This window comes from Grammomys surdaster, unplaced genomic scaffold (assembly GCF_004785775.1).
Source record: "Grammomys surdaster isolate TR1022 unplaced genomic scaffold, NIH_TR_1.0 264, whole genome shotgun sequence".
In the NCBI taxonomy this organism is placed as follows: domain Eukaryota; kingdom Metazoa; phylum Chordata; class Mammalia; order Rodentia; family Muridae; genus Grammomys; species Grammomys surdaster.
In genome coordinates, this window is record NW_021604705.1 from 3,212,358 (window position 1) to 3,234,530 (window position 22,173).

At 38.4% G+C, this 22,173-nt stretch overlaps 1 protein-coding gene across 1 annotated transcript in view; it reads right to left on the reverse strand.

Moving 5' to 3' along the window:
• Positions 1–22,173, reverse strand: part of Grm3 (glutamate metabotropic receptor 3) — a 202,733-nt gene that overhangs the window by 71,309 nt on the left and 109,251 nt on the right. The window contains exon 2 of the mRNA XM_028776081.1: positions 15,718–16,326. Coding sequence (XP_028631914.1) covers positions 15,718–16,185 — 468 coding nt within the window. The 5' untranslated portion in view covers positions 16,186–16,326. The remainder of the gene's footprint in view (positions 1–15,717; positions 16,327–22,173) is intronic.

Sequence of the window (22,173 nt, forward strand, 5' to 3'; positions counted from 1 at the left end):
TTTTTTATAACATCAGTTACTATTTGTAATGATTTTGTGTGTGTGTGTGTGTGTGTGTGTGTCTAAATCTACACATGTATTTTTTGTTATTTGCAAAGGGCTTTTTAGGTAAATATTATCTTCATTTCAACATGAAAAACTGAATTTTATGAACTCATGAAACTTTTTAATAGTTTTACAATTATGTGTATAGCAGAAAATCAAGATGCAAAGCTAGGCACTTGACTTCCAATACCATGGTTGTCTTCTCCTGCCTTCCCCTTTACCTCTTTTGTGTGGTCATCAATTTGAGGCTTGGAATATGGAGACATTCAGCCAGGGAGAACGCAAAAGAGGAACATATCAGGTGTTTAGTGTATATCAGTCACTATCTAACTGATGTCAGTAGGAGTTTTCTTTGCATGTGTATGTTCATGTGTGAAGGCAAATATATGCCTGCCACAGAACATAAGTGGAGGGAGAGACATAAGTGTCCCTCAGGGGACACTGCTCACCCTCTGCTTTTCTGTGTATCCCAACCTTCTGGAGGTTCTTCCTTTACACCTCATATCCTGCCATAAGAGAGCTGGAATCACAGACCTTACGTAGCAGTTTTTGAAGTCTGAGGATCCAACTTCAGGTCTCCGTGCTTTTGCATTAAGCACTTTACCCACTAAGCTATCTTCCTAGACCTCTGAGATTTTTATGTAAAATTTAAATTTGGGGTTGAGAGATGGTCAGGTAGTTGTCTGCTAAATTCTCTGTCTCATTTGTTTAAAATTGGGCATTTAAAAACATTCCTGACTTGCTAACTGGCCATATGTTTTTTTTTGTTTGTTTGTTTTTTTGAGAACGTGGTCGTTCACAAAGCATGAAGTAAGAAGAATTCCAACACTGGCCATCATTATGAATGATAAAGGGAGAATCATCTAAGGATTGGAAAGTGGTGTAAAATTAGGAAGAAAGTTACCCAGTTATGTTATTATTAGTAGGAGAGGAGGAAAGAAAACCAAGACCTAGTTATACGTTTTAGACAGAAGCATTTTAAAAGACGATACATACTTTGCATAGATAGAGATTATTTAAGAAATATAGTTTAAGAGCAGATGAATGACTTCAAAATAATTCATATAGTACAGTCTCAAAAAGAGAGAGAAGGTAACCCCCAAACCACACTGGTTAACGGAATGCACTGGAGAGACTGAGGCGAGGGAAAGTGGTCTAGATGGGTTGGGAGCATCTCTGTGCTCAGTGTGAAGCTGGCTATGAACTCATGAGCACTGAAGACAGAGTGAAATAGGGAAAGAAAGTGTATTTCACTATTGTTTTTATTTTGCTTTAACTTGTCTTTCATGAGAAGATGAGGTTGGTAGAAACAGAGCTAATGGCTGGAGAAGTTGACTCTGTAAACAGAAAATAATAGCTGGTCATTGTGATGCAGGTCTGTAATCTTAGAACCTGGGTGGGCTAAGGCAGGAGAATGGGGGACTTGAGGTCTACATGGGCGTCATAGAGAGATCCTGTCTCTAAAATAGATGGAAATATTATTTTCCCTTTCTTCTCAGTAAGAGTGTATTCTAACACGAAAATGGTGATACAAATGAAAATAATATGAAAAAAATTATCTTATACCAAATCTCTCCAGAAAGAAATGCTCATAAAAGCATATTCAGTTTATTGCTCTCAGTGAATTCTGGAAGATGAAGATTAAATTATGAAGCCATTTTAATAAATGAATAGTGGGAAGACTAAAGATCAAAGAAGAAGGAGAAGAGCAAATTCAGGAAACATAAAAGAAGAATGAACGTACATTAACAGGCATGGTTTTGGTAATTTTCTAGTTCCCCGTTTTCTAACCAATATGGTGCAAACACTTAGGCATGAATGAAGCAGTTACTAGGAATCAGGATGAGGTCAGTATGAGCACGTTTTATGTTCAACATCAGCTGAACCATTTAGAGAAGAACTATAGTCTAGAGAACTGTGGAGGATCATGACTCCAACCAGACATTAATGATGTCACCTGGGGTCTTATGAAAAAGGAACAGAGTTGGATAACAAACTAAATATGTGCAGAGCAAAAATTTAAAATATATTCAAAGTAGATTTTTCAGGGGTTGGGGGGTACAGGGTATCTCTGTGCATATCAAACTGGCCTCCAACTTGCTGTCACCAGGCTATGCTTGAGTTAATGATCCTTCAGCCTCAGCCTGAAGAGGACTGGATTGTTAGAATACAGCACCATGCCTAGTTGGGAGTAGCTTCGAAGAAACTGAAGATATAGCAGCCAAGTAAGAATAAATTTTTCATCAACACTCTTGGAAAACTAAAAGCAAGCTGCAGGATTATAGGACTTCTAGTGCTTTAAGGCCTAATAATGGTGATCTAAACTTCTATCTTATGTGAGGAGGCTGACATTCACAGGGGGAGGTGACTTTCTAAAATGTACAGTGCCACAGAAGGAAAAGCTAAGATGGAGTCCACCACTGAGGAGGATAAGGGTCCCGTTCTGCAAGCAAGGTGATATTACATCAGCTGAGATGTAAGTTTCTGGGTTTAAGTTTAAATGACACAAGTCAGGCTTCTCTATGAAAACTGGGAAAAAAAGTACAAAATGAAAGTCGAAGGTTGCCAGTCACACGGCTAAAGTGTCAAAGACTGAATAGTGAGTGCTTCCTTCTCTTGAGATTCAGTTCAGAGTTCTTCAAAACAGGACAGAGAGGAGCCAATCTAGTCCCTTCCTGTTTTCAAACATTCAGTTTTAGAAATCTCTCAGAATCAGTAACACGTTTCACAGTTATGACATTTTACTCTAGCTCTTGTCCCATTGAAGATGTATTATCAATTTTTCTTATTAATTTTTTGAGATTATAATGCAACTACAGCATTTCTCCTTTCTCTTTTTTCCTTTCATATGTTCGTCCTTGTTCCCTTTCAAATTCATAGCCTCCCTTTTCATCAATTGTCATTGCATGCATATATGTATATATATGCATACATATATATGTGTGTATATATGTGTATATGTACATTATGTATATGTATTCCTAAATATAACCTGCTCAGTCTGGGTAATGTTGCTTGTGTATATGTTTAACTAATTGGTGTGCTCTTCTCCAGAGAAACCTAATTCACCCACCCCAGAATTCCTCAGATGTCTGTAGTTCTTTATGTAGGGTTGAGGCCTTGTAGGTTTTATTCATTCAACATTGGCAGGTTTATTATTGTCTTTCTTCAGCTGGGCAGTCATGTTGGTAAGTGAGACTTTATGATGTTGCTTCTGACATTGCTAGGAGACATAATCTCATAGAAACCTGATCCTCTGGTTCTTACAGTGTTTCTGGCCCCTGTTTCACAAAGTGCTCTAAGCTTTAGGTGTGGGAGTGTTGTCTTGATTTATCCTTTGGAACAAAATTTGCATTTGATTAGTTGCTGTTTTCTGTAATGGTTTACTGCGGAGAGGTCTTTGATGAGGGATGACGAATACACTCATCTCAGTATGTATAGGTGGTTGAAGCTTTTCCTTTAAGATTCATGACTTCACTTGCCCTGAATAATTGGCTAGGTTTCCCTTTATTGAGTGGGTCTTAAGTCCAATTGCAGAGCTGTTGGCTATTATTGACAAGGTATATCTGCCACTACTGCACCTTTAGGGTTCGTGTGCCATGTTGGCCTTTGTAGTGGTGAAATATTGTCTCTTAGTCTTCACAATAATTTTGTGGGGTAGAAAAGGCCATTATACATTTATATATGTTGAAGAATGGAGGTATGATATGTTAAATAGGTATTAGACACTGGATTTGATTCTGTGAATAGGAGATCTCTCACTATATTCTCTCATTCCAGATTGACTCAGTTCATTCTGCATGGCAAGTTCATTGCCAATTGTTCTCAACTCAGTGCTGCAATGAGGTAAGATATTGTGTTTGTCCGTTTTTCTTTCTGAGCCTCTAAACTCATTCTTTTATAGTTATCTGGCTACACTTTGTAGTAGCCTCATAAACAACTGTTTGTGGACTGACTACAGTGATAAGAAAGATTTTTTTCTATAATCCACTGGGAAGCTTTTGCCTAGAGGATGACATCTTCAACCTGTAAATATCACAACTGAACATGTGGCAATTTCTATGTTATTTACTAAACCTTTGGAGCAGGAAATGTACTTCCTTACTCTCTGTTCATATTTCCTCGGTGCTGGCCAGAGCTTGGGATGCTTCGCTATGCTTGTTAACCTAATTAACTCATGAGTAAATGGATAATTTTCTGCTCTAGCATATGACCTTTACCAAGACAGAGATAGGTGTCTGTGGAAGAGGCAAACACCAGATCCTCTGAACAATGGAAAGCTACCATCAAACACTTCAAATAATCAATTTGTTGTGCAATGTGAATTCTTTACTACGTGTGTTCAGTTTTTCATTAAAACGAAATGGTACATAGGAAATTCATTTAGAGATTTAGGGATTCTCAGTCAAGATTTTCATGCCATTAAAACCAGTTTATCCAAATTATGTTTGCATGAACAGGCAAAAGAAAACCAATTCTATATCAGTTGTGTTTGCAATTCTTCCAGTTCCATAAAGACTATAAAACAATTAAGGGCCTTATCATGAAGTTTGATTAATCAAACTATACATATTCAAGTTGGCCTCAAATAAACATAAAACTAAAGGCAAGTATAACCCAATGAATTGTTCCCAAGGTCTTCAGGCAAGGTAGGGTTTCTCTTGTGACAAATGCATAGTGTACAGATATCTAACCAGTCATATCAGTTGCTTTGGGAATATATAAAAATGTGCTTTTCCAATAACCAACTATAATTTTGGAACGGTACTACTATCTAATTCAAATACTTGCTCACATCAGTGAGATGCAGTGTATATTACTGTATTCCATTTGTTTGTTTGTTTATTTATTTATTTATTTATTTAATGTGTGTGTGTGTGTGTGTGTGTGTGTGTGTGTGTGTGCATGTGTGTTCATGCATGTACTTTGGCATAGGAGCACATGCCATGATATGAGCATGAAGTCAGAGGACAAATTACAGAAGTTTGTTCTCCCGTTTCATTGCGTTTGATCCTGAGAATCAGACTCAGATTGTCAGGCTCGGTGGTGACAAGTCCCTCTATTCTCTGGCCCATGCAGCTGGCTCATACTAGTTTTATATGGAATGTTACTTTTGGGGTGTACATTTTTTGGTGCCTTGAATTTATCCAGGAATTAGATTTTAACTGTAGCCTAGCAAGCCACAAATATATTAGCATTTATTTTTAATTCAAGAATGTAAAAAATTACACGCTTTTTGTTAATTTATTTGGGAATTGTATTCCTTGACAATTTTCACCCTCAGATTATTCTAGGTGGCAGCCTTGATTTTGGTGATTCTTTGATCACGAAGAACAAAAGAACATGAACTCTGGGAAAGACTCAGGGTGTCTACCACTCTTTTTATGTTGTGAAAAAAGAGAATGTCGATTCGAACTCGTCAGAGTTACCTGTGTCAAGTCTTTTGCCCAGATTCTCCCTGATATGACCATTTCACACAAGAGCTTAAGACTTTCTGCTTGACACAATGTCACTTTGAAAAAAAAAAAAAAGAACAAAACCAAAACCAAAACTGAAGAGGCCATGCACTTCTAAAGTCTAGTATGAATAAGTACCCACTAATGTGGTTTTCCTTCATGAGAGTTATTTTCAGAACTTTTATAACATTGGCTTCTGAATCTGTGCTCATATATTAAAGGGAACGATGACAACTGGCTTTCATGTGGACCTATGCTTAGTTACAGAATTCCAGATGGGAGGAGGCACCAGACACTTCCAAGAAAGATGCTATTTGTAGGCCTGAGCTATATACATTCGAAAAAGAAAGCACTGCTGCTGTCTCTGGGATCTGGAGACCTAACATAATAATCTCGGTAGCTTTGCCTTTTGTTCTGTGCTGCTCACAGTCCATATCTCTTTGGGGTTGTTTTCTAAGAATAAGCCTACACCTTTAATTGTTCTACAGTTTGTGCAGAGATGCATTTTTATTTAGTCCTTCTAATTAAATGCTTATATGTAAGCCACTGAGGATTGAACTTTGAACCATCTGCTAGCTCACAGCCCAGTTACCAGGTGAAGAAGTTCCAGAAATTGTGAATCTAAGAAACCCCAGTGCTCTTCCCCTTCAGATCAAATTAGACAATTAGCTGTACAGAATACCAGATTGGCTTGTATTTTAAACTAGAACTGGAGGTGGCTTGTAGTTGAGAAATTGCCTGAGGAATTCAAGCTGTTCACATCACATGAGTTATCTGTCCATAAAGGATGCCAATCATACTGTTATTGCAAAAAGGGATTAGTCATTTTTTTTTTTGGGCACATTAGCTGCAGCACATCTGGAAACATGCCCCATCCCCCACCATCAAGGGTGTAAAACACTATAAAATGGCAAGAGTTAATTTGAATTTAGGAAATTATATAATATGATAATAGTAGAGTGAATGGCAGTCTGCTCAGTATGATCTGTAAAAGCTATGCTTGCATTCTAGGGGCCTTGACAACATGAGTCAAAGATGCTTCTTGCCATTTTCCATCTTGACATAGTCCCAATGATAATCCATGGAAACGTCAAGACAGAGACCCTTAAGGATGTCCCCAACTGTCCTCATTTCTATTTGAGTTTCCCCTGAATCCATCCCACTAAGCACCTGTAGTCTGAGTCTGGATCATCTGGTTTTGCTTTCCTCCTTGAGAAGCAAGAGATTGATTAGTCATGAAGCTTATCTGGTTTCCTGTTCTTGTGGCTAATCGATCCGACTGAAAAGATACTCAGATTAAGAAGGAGTCTCCGAATCCTATTATTTCAGGGGACAGACATCAGAAAGCAGGGCAGGAGTTCTGCTGTGACAATGCCACTCCACACTATAGCTTATGTCTTGTGTCCTTATCTTTATAGATCTATCTTAGGACTTATTTTCTACTTCGACTTAGACAGTAGTTACATAATTTAAAAAAAAAAAGAAGTAATTTTACCCAGAGAATCACTGAATCTGTCTTTGATCCCCCACCTTTTTCTCCATGAGTTAATTTTCAAGAGAAGTCTTAAAGCTGAACTGTTTTCAGTTCCACACAGTAATAAGGGGTCTGTGTTATCTCATCTAAGTTTATGTTTAACAGCTATACTTACAAAGAACTCTCAGGATACTCAACACCAAAAGACATGTCAAAAGCATCCTTTAGTGCCACAGAGATTGTTTTTTTGGAATATCTTTTGAAGATTTAACAGAGTTACAAGTTAAGTTATATTTTTCTGAAGCCCCTGAAGTTACCTGTATACAATGGTATTGCAAAGAGGTACGTCATTTATTTCTATAGCAGTATATGGGAAGTACTAATTTACTGAGTACTAAGTACTAATTTAGCCTAAGGTAAAATATTTTAAAAGTGGTAAAGATGATGTCTAGTGACGAATTTTTTTTTAAAATGTAGATTTTTGTAAAGTAAAGTAAAGTCCTCACTGTCCTTAAGGAAGTTATTCTCTCCCAGACAATAAAGAAAAATAGGCAGAGAGATCACATTTTGAAGACACAGTCACAAGGCACAGACCAAAGAACAAGTGATCATGAGATATGGCAGGTCATAATATGTAAGGTTGAACTTGAAAAGTAAGTGAGAGTTTTCCAGGAAGAGATAAGAGAGATGGGCTTTTAGGTAGTGTGGATGCTACATATTTTGTTATTCATATCAGATAGATCACCAGAGCACCAGTGCCTCATAACAGGAAATGTTAAGACATGGGACTGCAATCAGATAGCCAAATGCTTTAGAGGCAGCTACAAATATTTTGATCTATGTTATTTAGGATATAAAAATTAAAAATTTAAGTATAAGAAGTATATGAAAAACAGTTTTAAAAATATCACAGTGGATGGCATCTAACTTGAAAGTCACCAGGTGGAGGCCCTCACTTGGATAGAATACTTGTTCTGGTGTAGACTGAATACTTGAAGGCCAGGAGGACTGTAATTCTAGCAACTCTGTACAGATTAATGTAAGTATCAAGATCAAGGTGCTAAAGAAAAAAAATCTTCTCTAAAACTTATTTCAATTGGCTAATAGCTACCACTCTGAATATTTTTTAGTTTGTGTCATTGGTTGGTTGCCATCTTGAAAGGAAGCAGGTCATAAGTTTTGAGAGTTATTGGAAACTGTAGGAAGGCTGAAGAATTTTAACTTTCTGACAGTGACTCAGAAAAGATAGCACAAGATGTTCTTTACAGTATAGAGAATTGCTAAAGAGTGTTAAATAACCCATGCTTGCAGTTGAAACTCACTGGGTAGCAATAACCTACCTTAGTATAAATGAATTATCTTAAAACTACTTGGTAAACAAAGGCAATGTATGGTTAGTTCGCATGTCTATTTAAAATGTCAGTCAACCCTTGCCTTATATAAAAAAATTCCAAAAACTGTGTATCATTGCCTGTTTTCTACTTTGAGAGTGTTCAGTTGCCTAGTTTGCATTCCATGGAGACTCTCTGGAAACCAGGTGACATCTACCCAAATTTTAGGCCCAGTGCCTGGTCCCTTGGATGCACACCTGGCCTATTCAACTGTAGCTACTGGTGGCAAATCTCTGAAAATGTTTTGCCCTTCTGACCACCTGGCAGAAAAAATCTGATCTATATTTAGAACAAAATTTTGGGAAGTATTATTGTTATTGTGTTTTTTCCTGTGCTGTAATTCCCAATGTTGAATATGAAGTCAAAGAGCTGGCAAGAATTAAGACTTTGTCACTAGTAACAGAGGGATTTCCATAATATGCCAGGTGGTATTGTCAAAAATAGCGACATTATAATTTTACTGTTTGAAGTCCTACTGATAAACAGCCTGGAGTATCAGTGTTTGCTCAGAGTTTAACTGCAGGTGTTTGGGGAACATTATGCTTAAATCCCCCAAGTCACTAATTGGAAAAACACTGTTAGCTCTCAACTTACATTTTCCCATGGATTAGAAAAAACACCTCTGCTACATTAAATCAATGGTATTTCATCATGATAAATTGCTAAGGTTGGTACTTTCTATATTACAATACCTAACCTTGTTCTACTAGTTTATTGAAAAGTGGCTTACTTAACAGTGATGTGGACAGGAAATTTTGAATTACTAAAACAATCATTTTGGGACTAGAGAGATAGCTCAGCAGCTAAGACCACTGACTGCTCTTTCAGAGGTCCCGAGTTCAATTCCCAGCAACCATATGGCAACTCACAATCATTTGTAACGGGATTCAATGCCCTCTTCTGATATGTCTGAATAGAGCAACAGTGTACTCACATACATAAAATAAATAAATCTTTAAAAAAAAACTAGTAATTGTTTAGGTTTAACTAAAAGTGTCAAGAGTCTTATTTCAACTAATTTACTTAGTAATTTATAGTCACAAATCATTTGCTAATAATATCTTAGCAATGCTGGATTCCTTGCTTTTCAGCCCATGGTGTCTATCATCCAGTGAGATCTATGATACAAACATGGCTCAGGGCCATGGGCCATTCTTTCCCTGTAAATTCACACACTATGCATGGGAGTCTGGGTGGCAGCCTCTTGTCTCTCACTAGAGTAGTTTCCTAATAAATATAGAACAGAAGGGGAATTAATTAAGAAACAAATTAACCTTAAAGCAGAGGGAGATACAGTGTATCTTAGGTAATTACCTGTGGTGAGAATTTTCTACAATCAAGCAATGTTAGCAAAAATGCCTTTAATTGCTTTCTATCGATGGTGCCTCCCTCCTTGTGATATGGCCCTTACAGTGCTGCCCCTTTTTTGGGGAAGCTGAGCAAAAGCAATAGAAGGTCTCAGACAACAAACTTACTGAGATTGCTTTGGAATGGGAGGCTGAGAAGGGGATACAGTGACTCTGAGACAACTTTTGAGTAAGATGTTTCGGGAAATTAGAGGAATTTGAACTTGGTGCATTCTTTCAAGGAGTATCCCTTTCTCTTGGAACTACACATCTTGAATGAATTTGTTGAAGGAAACAAAACAACAACCAAAATGAACAGGTTGAGAAATGGACCTGTGAGTGAAGTACTGCTGACACCTCCATCTCAAATGTGGGATATTAAATAAATCTTAGCAGGTTGGACTCAGAATTTTGATCACTATATAGAGTGTTTTTAGAGAGACACACTGAAAATGTAGTTGTTTCCTGCCATAAACATTCTAGTTGCAAAATTTAACTCTCTCTCTCTCTCCTCTCTCTGTCTGTCTGTCTGTCTGTCTGTCTGTCTCTCTCTCTCTCTCTCTACCTCTCCCTCTCCCTCCCTCCCTCCCTCCCCCCAACACATACATATGTATATGCCTCTGTGTGTGTGTGTGTGTGTATGAATTGGGATCACAGCCCACTAGACCATTCTGCATGCTCATGGGTAAGAAGTGAATATTTTCCTGAAGTGGAAAACTGAATGTCATGTAAAAGATAGATCAGGAAGCAAGATGATGTATATACAAATGTATATGTATATATATGCACACACATACATATATACATGTATGTGAATATGTGACTATGTATGCACACATATCCATATTCATGTCCACACCCATATCCATATGTATGCATCTGTATTCATATTCACATCTACATATGTTGTACCTTGGTCCTGGTGCATGCTATTCAACTTCTTTACCATGCAGCCGTATCCGCACCTTATTTAGTTATTTTTGATTTTCCTACAGGGTCTTGCTCATTCGTCTAGGCTATTGTTGAAGTTGCTCTATAATTCAGTTTGGCCTTGAACTTGCAATTTTCCTGCCTCTGTCTCCAAAATATCTAGCGGTATCACAGCTTTGTACCATCAGCCCAGGTCTATCTAAGTCTACCTAACCTTTGTGGAGAAACCACATAGAGCCAGATGCAAGCCAGTCTGGGGCTCTCATCTTCTCTAGCATGGTTCCAGTTAGCCAGTGGGGTGTAGTCTTGGACTTGTCTGAGAACCAATGTGTGTAAGCCTGCAAGAAGCCCTCAGATGAGGTCATCTTGGAGCTACTGTGTAGACAGTGGGGAGAAGAGGGCACTCATCTTGTGCCCTCATCTGTCTTTTACATGACAGTTTTCCACTTCAGGAAAAAGCTTACTTCTTACTCATGAGCATTCAGAATAATCTAGCATAGCAGGTAATGGCTGTGATCCCACTCCAAAATTCATTTAAGGATTTTCTGACGTTTAAAGGTAATGTAGCAGGTTATCATATATTAATTCTTAGAATTTCATGAAAAAAAATTTACTCACTAAATTGTGTAGTGATAAATTAGTTAAACTGCTTTGGTTCCTGGCTGGTCCCACATGCTGCACCTGCCCAAGAGCTCTCTGGATTTGCAAATCAAACATACACACACACACATACACACACACACACACACACACACACACACACCAGCTAATTTTGATATGCCGTGACTAGCTCAATGACTGGGTATTTGTAATTCTCCCCACGGCTAGATATGTTCTCCCCTCTGACTTTCTTAAGTCAACTTGCTAAATCAACGTTTCGTCTCTGCTACCTCAGACCCAGTTGGCCTAGGGCTATTTTCCCAAATTCTTACTCTCAGTCTCTTTCCTGTGCAATCTAAAAGTCCTGCTCTGCCCTGTCTCCTTGCCCAGCCAATGGCTGCACAGCAATTCTTTATTATCAATCAACGCTAGCTGGGGACAAGGACCCTCAGGTCTGGAAGTGTGGCTCTTTGGGGGCTGAAATAAGACAAAGCATTAGAACCAATCCCTAACAAAATCGCAGAGAGCTTATTTCAGGTGCTTGCAACACAAAGAGAAATACATGATTCCTTAACAGAAATGTAAATGAGCAAATCATTTAATGAATTAGAATCGAAGGCCTTAGGAGGATCTTAGGAATGGCTTCTCAATATGGATAGAATTTGAGCTGAGGATGAAGAAGTAGGATTTGGTAAGACTTACCGATAGTTAAAGGACATTATAGTTTACAAAATGAGAACACTGTTTTGTATATGAAAGTCTGTATAGATACTGCCCACTAGTATATAAGAAAGCAACTTGCTAAAGAGTGGCAAATCAGCTATGGGTTTAAACTGCATTCTTTTCTGCTCATTATTATTTTTGACCTCTTTGTATTGAGTTGTCAGCTGAAAGCAGTCCCACCCATTCTCTCTAGGCAAAGTTTGGCCCTTACTAGGAGTTCGACTTTTAGAGGCTCTCGAACCCAAATCTCAAATTTTTTGAGGTTGCTTTAGTGTTCATGGGCCAAGCACTAACTGGATCATCTTCCACCTGCCATGTTCTAGGTAAAAAGATGCTCCAAACAGGGAAGATTAGCCAGGAGAAGAGTTCATCTTCTAACCTGTTAGAATCATTTCAAGGAAGAACATTGGACTGGGCATCTTAGACACTAACTGCAGCTCATTTGAAAAGGCACTAGCATAAACACTGCTCCTAAGTAAGTGCCATAAAGACAATTGCCTAGCTGAAGGCAATCGAATCGAAGCTGAATCTCTTCTTGAAGCATGATATTCCCTGAAGTGAGAGGCTGGTAGGTTTATAGAGGACACCAGGGCAGTCTTTAAAATGCTTTGAAAAGAAACCTGCTCACTGGAGGGTGTGGATAGATCCCCTAAGTATATTTGGTCATGTAAAAGTATTTGAATGTTTGTATTCATTGATGACTGAATTAAGAAATCAATTTGGCTGCTTTATAAAGGGACTACCACAGTGTGGTTTGTTGTTCTTAATGAGTATATTGGGAGAATAATTATCCAGGTCTTCATCGATGGTGATACAGCTTAACCCAGCAAGTAGTTAAGAATCCTGCATTCCATGTAGTTTTTACTAACACTGCCTAACAATGTGAGCTAGCATCGCAGAAGGTGCCTCCTGCCTCCTTTGCTGCCTTTGGGAGAATTCCTCTCCTTTAGTGGGGAAGTGAAGCTGGAGAAGAAACTCTTTTTGAATCAATTTGGAAAATAAAGCCAACCAGGCTAAACAGAGTACTGGCCAAGGTTTGAATTTGAACTATCAGGTCCTAAAAGCTTAGGAGGCTGTGGATCTACTAGAGGAGGGGCTTAGCTGGCAGTAGTCACCCAGAGTGACAGGCTTTTGCTTGACTCCTGACCTACCTCTCTCTGCTTCCTGCCCTACCCTGTTGGGAAGTCTGTGTCTCTTGTCCCCAGATGCATGAAATTGCCATGTGTTCCTCACTGAGGTAGTCCAAGACCCTTTGACACAGTGATCTATAATGTACCTTTTCTCTTACACATTGTCTCTGTCAGGTGCTTCTGCCACAACAATATAAAAGTCACCAACACAAACCATTACATTATCTAAGCTGGTGATGGAGTCACAGGAGGGAAGACGAAGAACATCGCTCTCTATGATCCTTTCTCACTAACCTGATTTTCAGCAGGAAACTCTGGACTTTGGTCTATGCCCAAATGCTATGACATGGGAGGTGTGTATCGAAAATCATGTGATAGATTTATGCTCATTTATTTTTGCTTGGTTTTATCCTCTTTCAGTTTAACATTTCAGGACATAGTCATGAAGTCATGAAGACTTAGGACAGGTTCCTGCTGTCACCACAGTTACCAATTCCAGGATGTATGCCCCCAACCCCCAGTAATCGTGAAGCAGAGGTAGATACAGAAGTGTTTTCTTATAATGTCCAGGAGTGCTTTAAATTCCTAGAACAAATGGAGCACTTCAGTCACAGAGCCCACAGCCAGTGAACACAATAGGAAATACTATTGATGTAGGAAGTACTTTGATGTTGAAGGCACATCTTCTATTGATAACACGTACAGGAGTTTTCATGTCTTCTCTTCCCCTTAAACTAGCCTGACTTCTGAAGAGTGCATAGTATCAAAAGAGCAAAGCCAAATAAAATAAATATTTGTAAGGTAGTTTGTCACATAATTATAAGAAATGGTTTTGGGCACATGGAGAATAAGACTTACTGTTGGGGAAAGCCAAATGTCCCCAAAGCATATATGCAATCCTTTATTGAAAGTAACACTCGATATGACTACTTGGAAAATGATTGACTCTTAGCAGGTAAAATCGTTATTAAAGTGTGCTACATAGAGACCTTACGTTTTCTTCTTTTCAGACAAAGATTTCGCCTCTTCTGACTCAAGTATAAAAGTAATCACAAAATTTACATGATCTGCTCTGAGATGTGCAACATTTTCTACCCTTCTAATAAAGTTGAAGGGTGTTTATGAAAAACCAATTATCCTAATTACTCATAATGTGACTGTGTGCTCTGAAGAAGGAATGAAATCTGAAATAGCTCATTTAGAACAGCACAGAATTATATACAGAATTTTAAGTGCCACAAATCTGGAATATAAAAATAAGGTGATGCCAATGCAAATAGAGTCTCTTTAAGTGGGATTGTGACATATAAAGGACATATCTTATCACGTCCTTCAGTGCTTGGGTTTTGATTATAGTAATTTAGTAGGAGGCAGAGTATGTGCCTCTTAGAATCATGAACTGCTATTACTGCAACATTAGTGCTCTCACCAGAAAAAAAAATATTGAATTTCAAGTAGCATATAGGAGCAGTTGAGGTAGCTGAAAGAGCACAAAAGATCTATCTCAGGCCTAGCTCTCATTCTGTCTAAAGAGAGGAGTTTTCATGAAGCCAATCTTTTGAGAGAATTGGGAAAGTGAGGAAATTGAGCTGGATGACTTCTTGGCTCCTTTTGAGCTCTAAAATTCTGTGGCTTTGTGAGTAAGCATTGAAGGAATTTGAGATGTGGCTTTTTTCTCTAATAAAGTCATGAGAGCTAATTTATCTAATTTGTGTTCTAAAATCTGTCTCTTTCCCCCCCTCTCCTCCCCTCTTTCTGTCTCTTCTTCTTCTTCTTCTTCTTCTTCTTCTTCTTCTTCTTCTTCTTCTTCTTCTTCTTCTTCTTCCTCCTCCTCCTCCTCCTCCTCCTCCTCCTCCTCCTCTTCCTCTTTCTCTTCTTCTTCCTCTCTCTCTCTCTCTCAATTATTTGGCTTCTCTGAATACACTTTCACTGAGAAATTATATATATATATATATATATATATATTCTTTAAATCTCTGAAGAAAGAGCAGAAAGTTTGTGTGAAAAATAGGGTTTAGAGATCCTGTACCTTCTTGTCATTGATAGCATGAATGGCTACAAATACAAGTCAATTTATAAGGACCGTGTTATGTAACTTTGCAGCACTCACATCATGGACAGGTTATTTTTGCTCAATCTTTTACTTTGAGCCCTGTGAGTTGCTTCTGCTGGTGGGAGAGTAGCGAATATGATATAGCAGAGAATTTTGGAAGGAGCTTAAGAAGTTGTACATGCATTCTGTTGTATCTTTGGTATTACTCTAAAATCATTCTGAGAATCTCACCAATTACAGAAAGAAGAAAGGAGACACCATAAAAAGTACCACTCATAGCTGAGCCTTTACTCATCCAGTCAACTGTTTTTCAGATTGTACATTAATAAATAATTGTCTTGAGCCACTAAACTTGGTGGCCATTTGTTTTGTAGTTGTAACCATCCAATATACTTCAAAGTAGTTTTCAGTGGCAGAATGTTTTATATTAAAATATTAAATATTAAAACTAAATATTGAGTCATTAATATCATCCATTCATGAAATTATTAGCAACATCTAATTCTGTTATCCTGCAATATTTAAAAAAAAGTGATACAGCTGTTTACAGTAGCATTTACTGATCTTACCTGTATGGACACACTGCTGTATGAACCACCAATGACTCCTGCAATGAGCAGTGGGATGTTTTCTTGAATAGCATATGATCCATCAGGACACATATATTCAGCTTCATCCACTTTAGTCAAAGATGCCCTGACAAACTCCAGTGATTGCTCCAATGCATAGGTATCTCTTGAACATGTATCCAAAATGTGAACCCCCAGCTTCACTCCTGGGAGCAAGTAATTGTCTTTGTTGATTTCGTCGATGGCAAACAACATGGCCTCCAGGCGTTGGATACCTCGGTCTTCATTGATTCGACCACACTCTTCAGTTCCAGTGCCTTTTTCATTAATAGGAAATAAGCCCCCTAAAACAAGGTCTCCTTCTATTTTAATTTCCCTCCTCATAAAGTTGTGATCTCCTAAAGAGAGTAAAAATCCCTTTGAAAACAAAGTTAACATAAGAACTTGTAGTCTTGTCAACATCTTCATGAATCCTGGTTCTGGATCTCTTGGAGAAATCACTGGGTGGAGTCAACGTTTTCCACTAGTCTTCTCTCATTTCCAAGTGGGATCTCTGGCCTGTCCTTCAGATAAGGGAGGATAGGGCTAAAAGAGCCCGTCACCAAATTCCTAAAGAGATAAAAGTTATATGAACAAAAATAATTTATAAAAACAACAATAATTATATAGATGTTTCTCTGTAAGACCTTTGATTGATGCCTAAATTGATCAAGGCAACTCTGGTACTGATTTCAGTTGGCTTTTATTGGAATCTTGACTATTATCTACCTGTTAAGACCTTATATACAGTGTGGCTTATTTCCTATTACCACTCTCATTTTACTTCTGGGTATATAAGAAATCTCATTGTTAAATAACTACCCTTCCCTCGTTCCTATTTCCCATTTTTGCACTAACATTTCCTATGTTTGAAATACCATTTAAATGTGTTCTGAGTTCCAGCACTGATGGCTTGTTATGCATTTTTATCCACACATCTCTGAAACATTTTCAGAGTCTATATGTAATCAATGTCCTCTTAGCTCTGTATCTAAGGTCTCAAGGCAGAAATTTGCCCTTCATGTCCTTCAACACTCTTCCAATTAGCCATAAGAACTGAAGAATGTTCCTGTTCAACCTCTTTGAAGCTGCAACCCCCTATGTCTTCATGATTCTGGGTTCCTGTCACCTGTAGCACAGCTATGGTGGTGGCCTCAGTAGAACTCTTCCCAGCCTCAGTGCACCCTTTTATGACCCCAGAAAAGAAAACTCTTTCTCAAGAACAAAATCTTTAAATTTATTATTGTTTATCTTATGGTAGAAAGTATGATGGCTGCTTTTTGTATTAAGCAAGTATTAGGCAAGTATTTATTAGGTGTTAGGCAAGTACTAATGTGGCTTTCACAGTGAAAATCTTCATGAGGACTGCAATGAGTGCGGTTCTGGGTTTACACAGTGGTTTATCGATTTGGGCAGAGCTTGTATGCTCTCAGATAGATCAGCAAATGCTAACAGGCTGAGGTATCTCTCTGGAAGAGATATTCTAGTGCACAGATTTGATTACTGTGACCCGTTTCTCACTAGTCTGTAAGCCTTTCTTTGACTTTCCCTTTAGAACCTGACTTCTTTATTTGAGTGTTTCTCTGTGCTCTATGACCTCATGCCTAGTGAGTGCTTTAGTCCTACAGTTTATCATGCATGGCAACTTTGTTCTATTCCTGTTTAAAACCTTCAGCTTCAGAAACATTGGACTATGTGCATTTTAGGGGATGCACAGATGTGTTTTGACCATCCCTCAATTCTGTTCATACTCTTCCCAAGGGATGCTCTTGTTTTCTCCCCTCCAGATACTGATGATATTAAGACTGGAGTCTTAATGAAGACATTGCAGAAACATCAGGAATATCATAAGTGCTTTTTGTTTGTTTGCTTTTTGTTTTCCTTTTTGTATTTCCCTTTCCCAGTTAAATCCCCCAAATTCTGCATGATATTCTTGTTGCAATTTGTTCAAGAAATATTTGCTTGTGCTCTTATCCATATTTCTTTCCTTATGTGTTCCTTGGGAATGAAAGATATGATAGAACTTTTAGGATTATTAAAATATCAAGAAAAAAAGATTCAAATTCAAGATAGGTGTTAGTCCGTGTTTGTCTCAACATTTCTGACAGTTCGACCTTCTCACGATAGCAGTGCCCTTTAGAGCTCAGCTTCCAGGTGTTTTCACCACTTGGGCAAAGGATGAATTGTTTTCTTGAAACATGTAATTATCTGAGTTTTGTTAAATTCATTAATTAAGGCATGAATCTATGAGATGGCAGCAGCGACTGAAATGCTTAAGGTAAACTGAGAGCCTCTCTGCACAATCTGTCACAGGGCACCAGAGATTCTTAAAACAACGTATTTTTTTTTAAGCTGATAGCAGAGTGCCATTTTTTATAGTGGTTACACATCAATTTTCTCATTAGTTTGATCTTGTGTACAATTCTCTTTGAAGTGTAAGTGCCATCACTGGAAGGCAAAAGACACTGATCATTATCACTAATAATGAAGATTCAGGAATTGTTCTAGAAAATCACAATTTTATTTGCCTAATCAGAGAGAATAATTAATTCAAAGAAGGTTTACTGTGTATATTTAAAAACTACTGATATTTTTTGAGTGTGAAGGGGATTTGACATTGATTCCTAAAAACAGAAGGATGACCTTATAGTCTGCAGGGAGCTTAACTGCCTGTTGAGAAAGTACTGTGAGAAAAACAACACCTCAGGGGACTTATCATGTTACTCTAAAAGTGATTGCATACGAAGGCATGATTGCTCCACAAGCAGTGTGTGTGTGTGCAAGTGTGTGTGTGCAAGCACATGTATTAATGTGTGTAAGCACATGTGGGCATGCATGTATGTATACATATATGTGTTAGCGTGTGTATGCAAGCATGTATGTGTAAGAATGTATGTAAACATGTGTGTAAGCATGTGTGTGCAAGCATGCTTGTGTATATGGAAGCATGTGCAAGCAAGTACATGCCCCTGTGAATGTGTATGTATGTGTGCAATTGTGTGTACAAGTATATGTATGTGTATGAACATGTGTGTGCAAGCAGGCCTGTGTTGCTCTGTGTGGGGCAGAGGTCTATGAAAGGATAGTTTGGTTCCTGGTCCAGCACAGGCCTGGAACCCTGGACCCTAATGGGATTACAGTAGGTGTTCGGCCATGCCCCCAGACTCCAGGCTCATGACACAAGGCCCCAATCCCCCCAAGACCTCCATTGATCCATGTCTTTCAGGCATGTAGAGCAATGTAGCCCCTTCCAAAGAGGTTTGTGTCACCTAGCACAGGTAGAGGGCATGACTACAGGCCTCAGGGCCTCAAGAGATCTACATATTAATGAGATACCTAAAGGCCAGAGGGTGTAGCCAATTAAGCATTCCTTCCCAGACCCTCCTTCCTCCTCCTTCCCTATTTAACTCAGGTCTGCCCTGAGTTTTGGGGGGTACAGCCAGATTAATCTATCACCAGCCATGACAATAAATCCTTTAAAACCATGGATTTTGTCTTGTCTTTGGGGCCCCCCGCTGTGGGGAACCGTGGAGAAGGCCTTTAACTAATGAGTCAAGCCACCACTGCCACTGCTGCCACCTAATCACCTGCCAGGGGACTTCTCTGCGTTCCAGCCACGAGGACCACCAATTCAAGCAAGCTAGCTGGACCACTGAGTCAGTCAAGTGAGTACAGTAGCCAAAGAGTCTCTTTCCCATGGGGTGCTGTCGGGGCTTTCTCTCTCCCTTGTTTCTCTCACATCTCTATTCTTCTGCGGCCCCAGCGGTGTCTGGGAGCCCAAAGGACTGAGACCACCGGCCTCTGGGTCCACTCAAGAGCCCTGCCCCCTGTGGAACTTCAGACTGAGTAAGATCTCCCCATGCCTGGGCATGAGCCCCTCAGTGTCCGTTGAGTGCCACACGGAGTGAACTCAGTCAAAAATCCTGTGCTTCTGCTGCTCCCTGGAGCCACAAGAAGGACAACTGCCCAACAGGATCCATGTCCACACCCACATGCGAGCTAACTGCCCTACACATGTGTGTGTGTATGTTTGTGTGTTATTTTTGTGTATCTAGGACTTAACATGCCACCTACACTCCAGAAGATACTGAATGAAAGTTTTGTGAGGGGCTACATACACTATACTCTTAACTCACAGCATGGCAAATAAGAATTGAATCAGGGAAATGCATGGTTTTAATCTCATTAACTGTCTAATTACCCAGATGCTTTTCCCCTTTTGCACATTTCAATGGTAAGACAGTATATAATGGGTATGAAATAAGAAAATGGAAAGATCTGAATAGGTTGAGGAACTTTAGTTTGAAAATGTAAACTGCTACAATATCTGGAACTTGAGGACAAACACAGAGTAAATGAAAATTGTACACTGAAGTACAAATAAATACAAGGAATATTAATTATAATATCACCTCAAGAATGAGTGCAATGTACATATGAAACACAAGTGAACTTCATATTTGGATTTGAGTTACATCATCAATATATTTCATTATAAATCTACAAATATTCTAAAATTTCTGCAATAGTCTGAAATCTAAAATATTTCTGTCCCTGAGCATTTTGGATAAGGCATACCAAGCACATACAGACAAAAGAAGATGCTTTCTTTAGATTTGGAAATTGCAATTGAGTTGGGTTCCTATGAAACTATTAAACAGACCTACATTTACTTCTAGGTTTTTAGGACAGGGGAATACTAAGTAGAAAACATGCATATTATCATATTTCAAAAGCTTCAGAGATTCATTGACTCAGGTAAACTATTTATTGAATATTTACTCTATCTGTACTAGGAAATGAGTTAGATACCTAGAAATATTATTTAATTATAAACTAAATAATGTTATTTTGTTTATCAAGTAGCATTCTTGATGCTTAGATGTATGCTTTTATGTCAGGAATAGCAGAAAAGTATCTCTGTTTTTGCTATGTATCTCCATCATTTTAAAATTTTTTTGAAGACAAGTATGTTGTAAGTTTCCTTTAGTGTGTCCATTATTATTAAGTACTTGACTCAAAGGACAACCCATTTATCCTATATACAATGTAACTTGAAAACCTAAGATATTGAGAGTACCAACACAAGTTGTCTAATAATCTCATGCAAGGAATGACATAGGCATCTTCAAGTACTATTGAATGTAGTCTAACACAATTACAATTAAACAATCAATTAAAGGAATGCTTAAATACACCATCTTAGTATTTTCTTATTTACCTTCCCTTTAAAATTGAATTTAAAATGATTAAGGATGTAGAGCTATTCATAATTTAGAAACACTTAGCATTACTTAAAATGAAGCCCTAAGAATGGAAGGATAGAGGAAATTAAAAATTAACACGGAAAAATAGATGAACATGCTTAATTCAATGCAAATGTTTTTCTCTTCATGACAACATATCGAATTATGGAAAAATCAGAAAGCACTTCTCAGTTTCTATTTATTGTAAATCTGAAAGCAGCTTAGTCTCTAGACAAACAGGTTCCCTGCTTAGCCACATTCATATGCAGCTGGAGGACTGCAGCTCTACTGAGCTCTCCATCCAAGGATGATGAGCGATGTATCAACTATAAACAAGCATGTGTAGGCCTCTCTGTAGGCAACCTGCTCAGGAATGTTTTATTAATCACTGCATTAATGGAACCTCAGAGGCTTGCTATGAATATAACCCCTGTAATACGTGGGTGGAAAGCATTTCTGTATACTGTGAATGCTAATGTCTTTTCCTTTCTCCCCCGACTTTGCCTGAGGTGATGGTGTGGGAACTGAACGCTCCTTGACTAAATGAACAAGTAGTTTATCCAGAAGGAGAAGAGGGTTACCTGGGTGGTGTAATGCCTGAAACCGTAGTCACTTTTTTTCCAGAAATAAACACCTAAGTTTACTGATAGATTTCGCAGAGTAATCCCTTCTGCCCAACAAGCCTGAAAAAATATTAAGGTTAGCCTAGATTGTTGCTGTAATTTTTCAGATTCTAGATTTGTAGGCAACAAAAGACAGAGCTCTTGGTCTTAGGTTTCCACTTAAAAAATAGAATAAAGAGATGCTACAGCACACAAGCACTTAAGTATCAGAGAATATAACAATAACATGACTGCACTTCCCCATTCCTGCCGAGGTAAGGAAGATGACAAAGAGTATAATGTCCCAGAGGTCTTTGAGAAGCTTTTATGGTTTGCATATGAACTCTTCCCCATAGACTCATTATGAGGTGCTTAGCTGTCAGAGAAGAGGCAGATGGGCTGTTGGGAAGGGGTTGGATCTTAGAGGTTCTGACCTAATCAATAGATAGATGCTTTGATGAATTCCTAATATGGTGACATAATTGGAGGTAGTGAAAAGCAGAAGGCGGGATCTGATGGGCGGAAGTTGGTCACGGGGCATATTTTGAAGGGTGTCTTGCCCTTCTTGT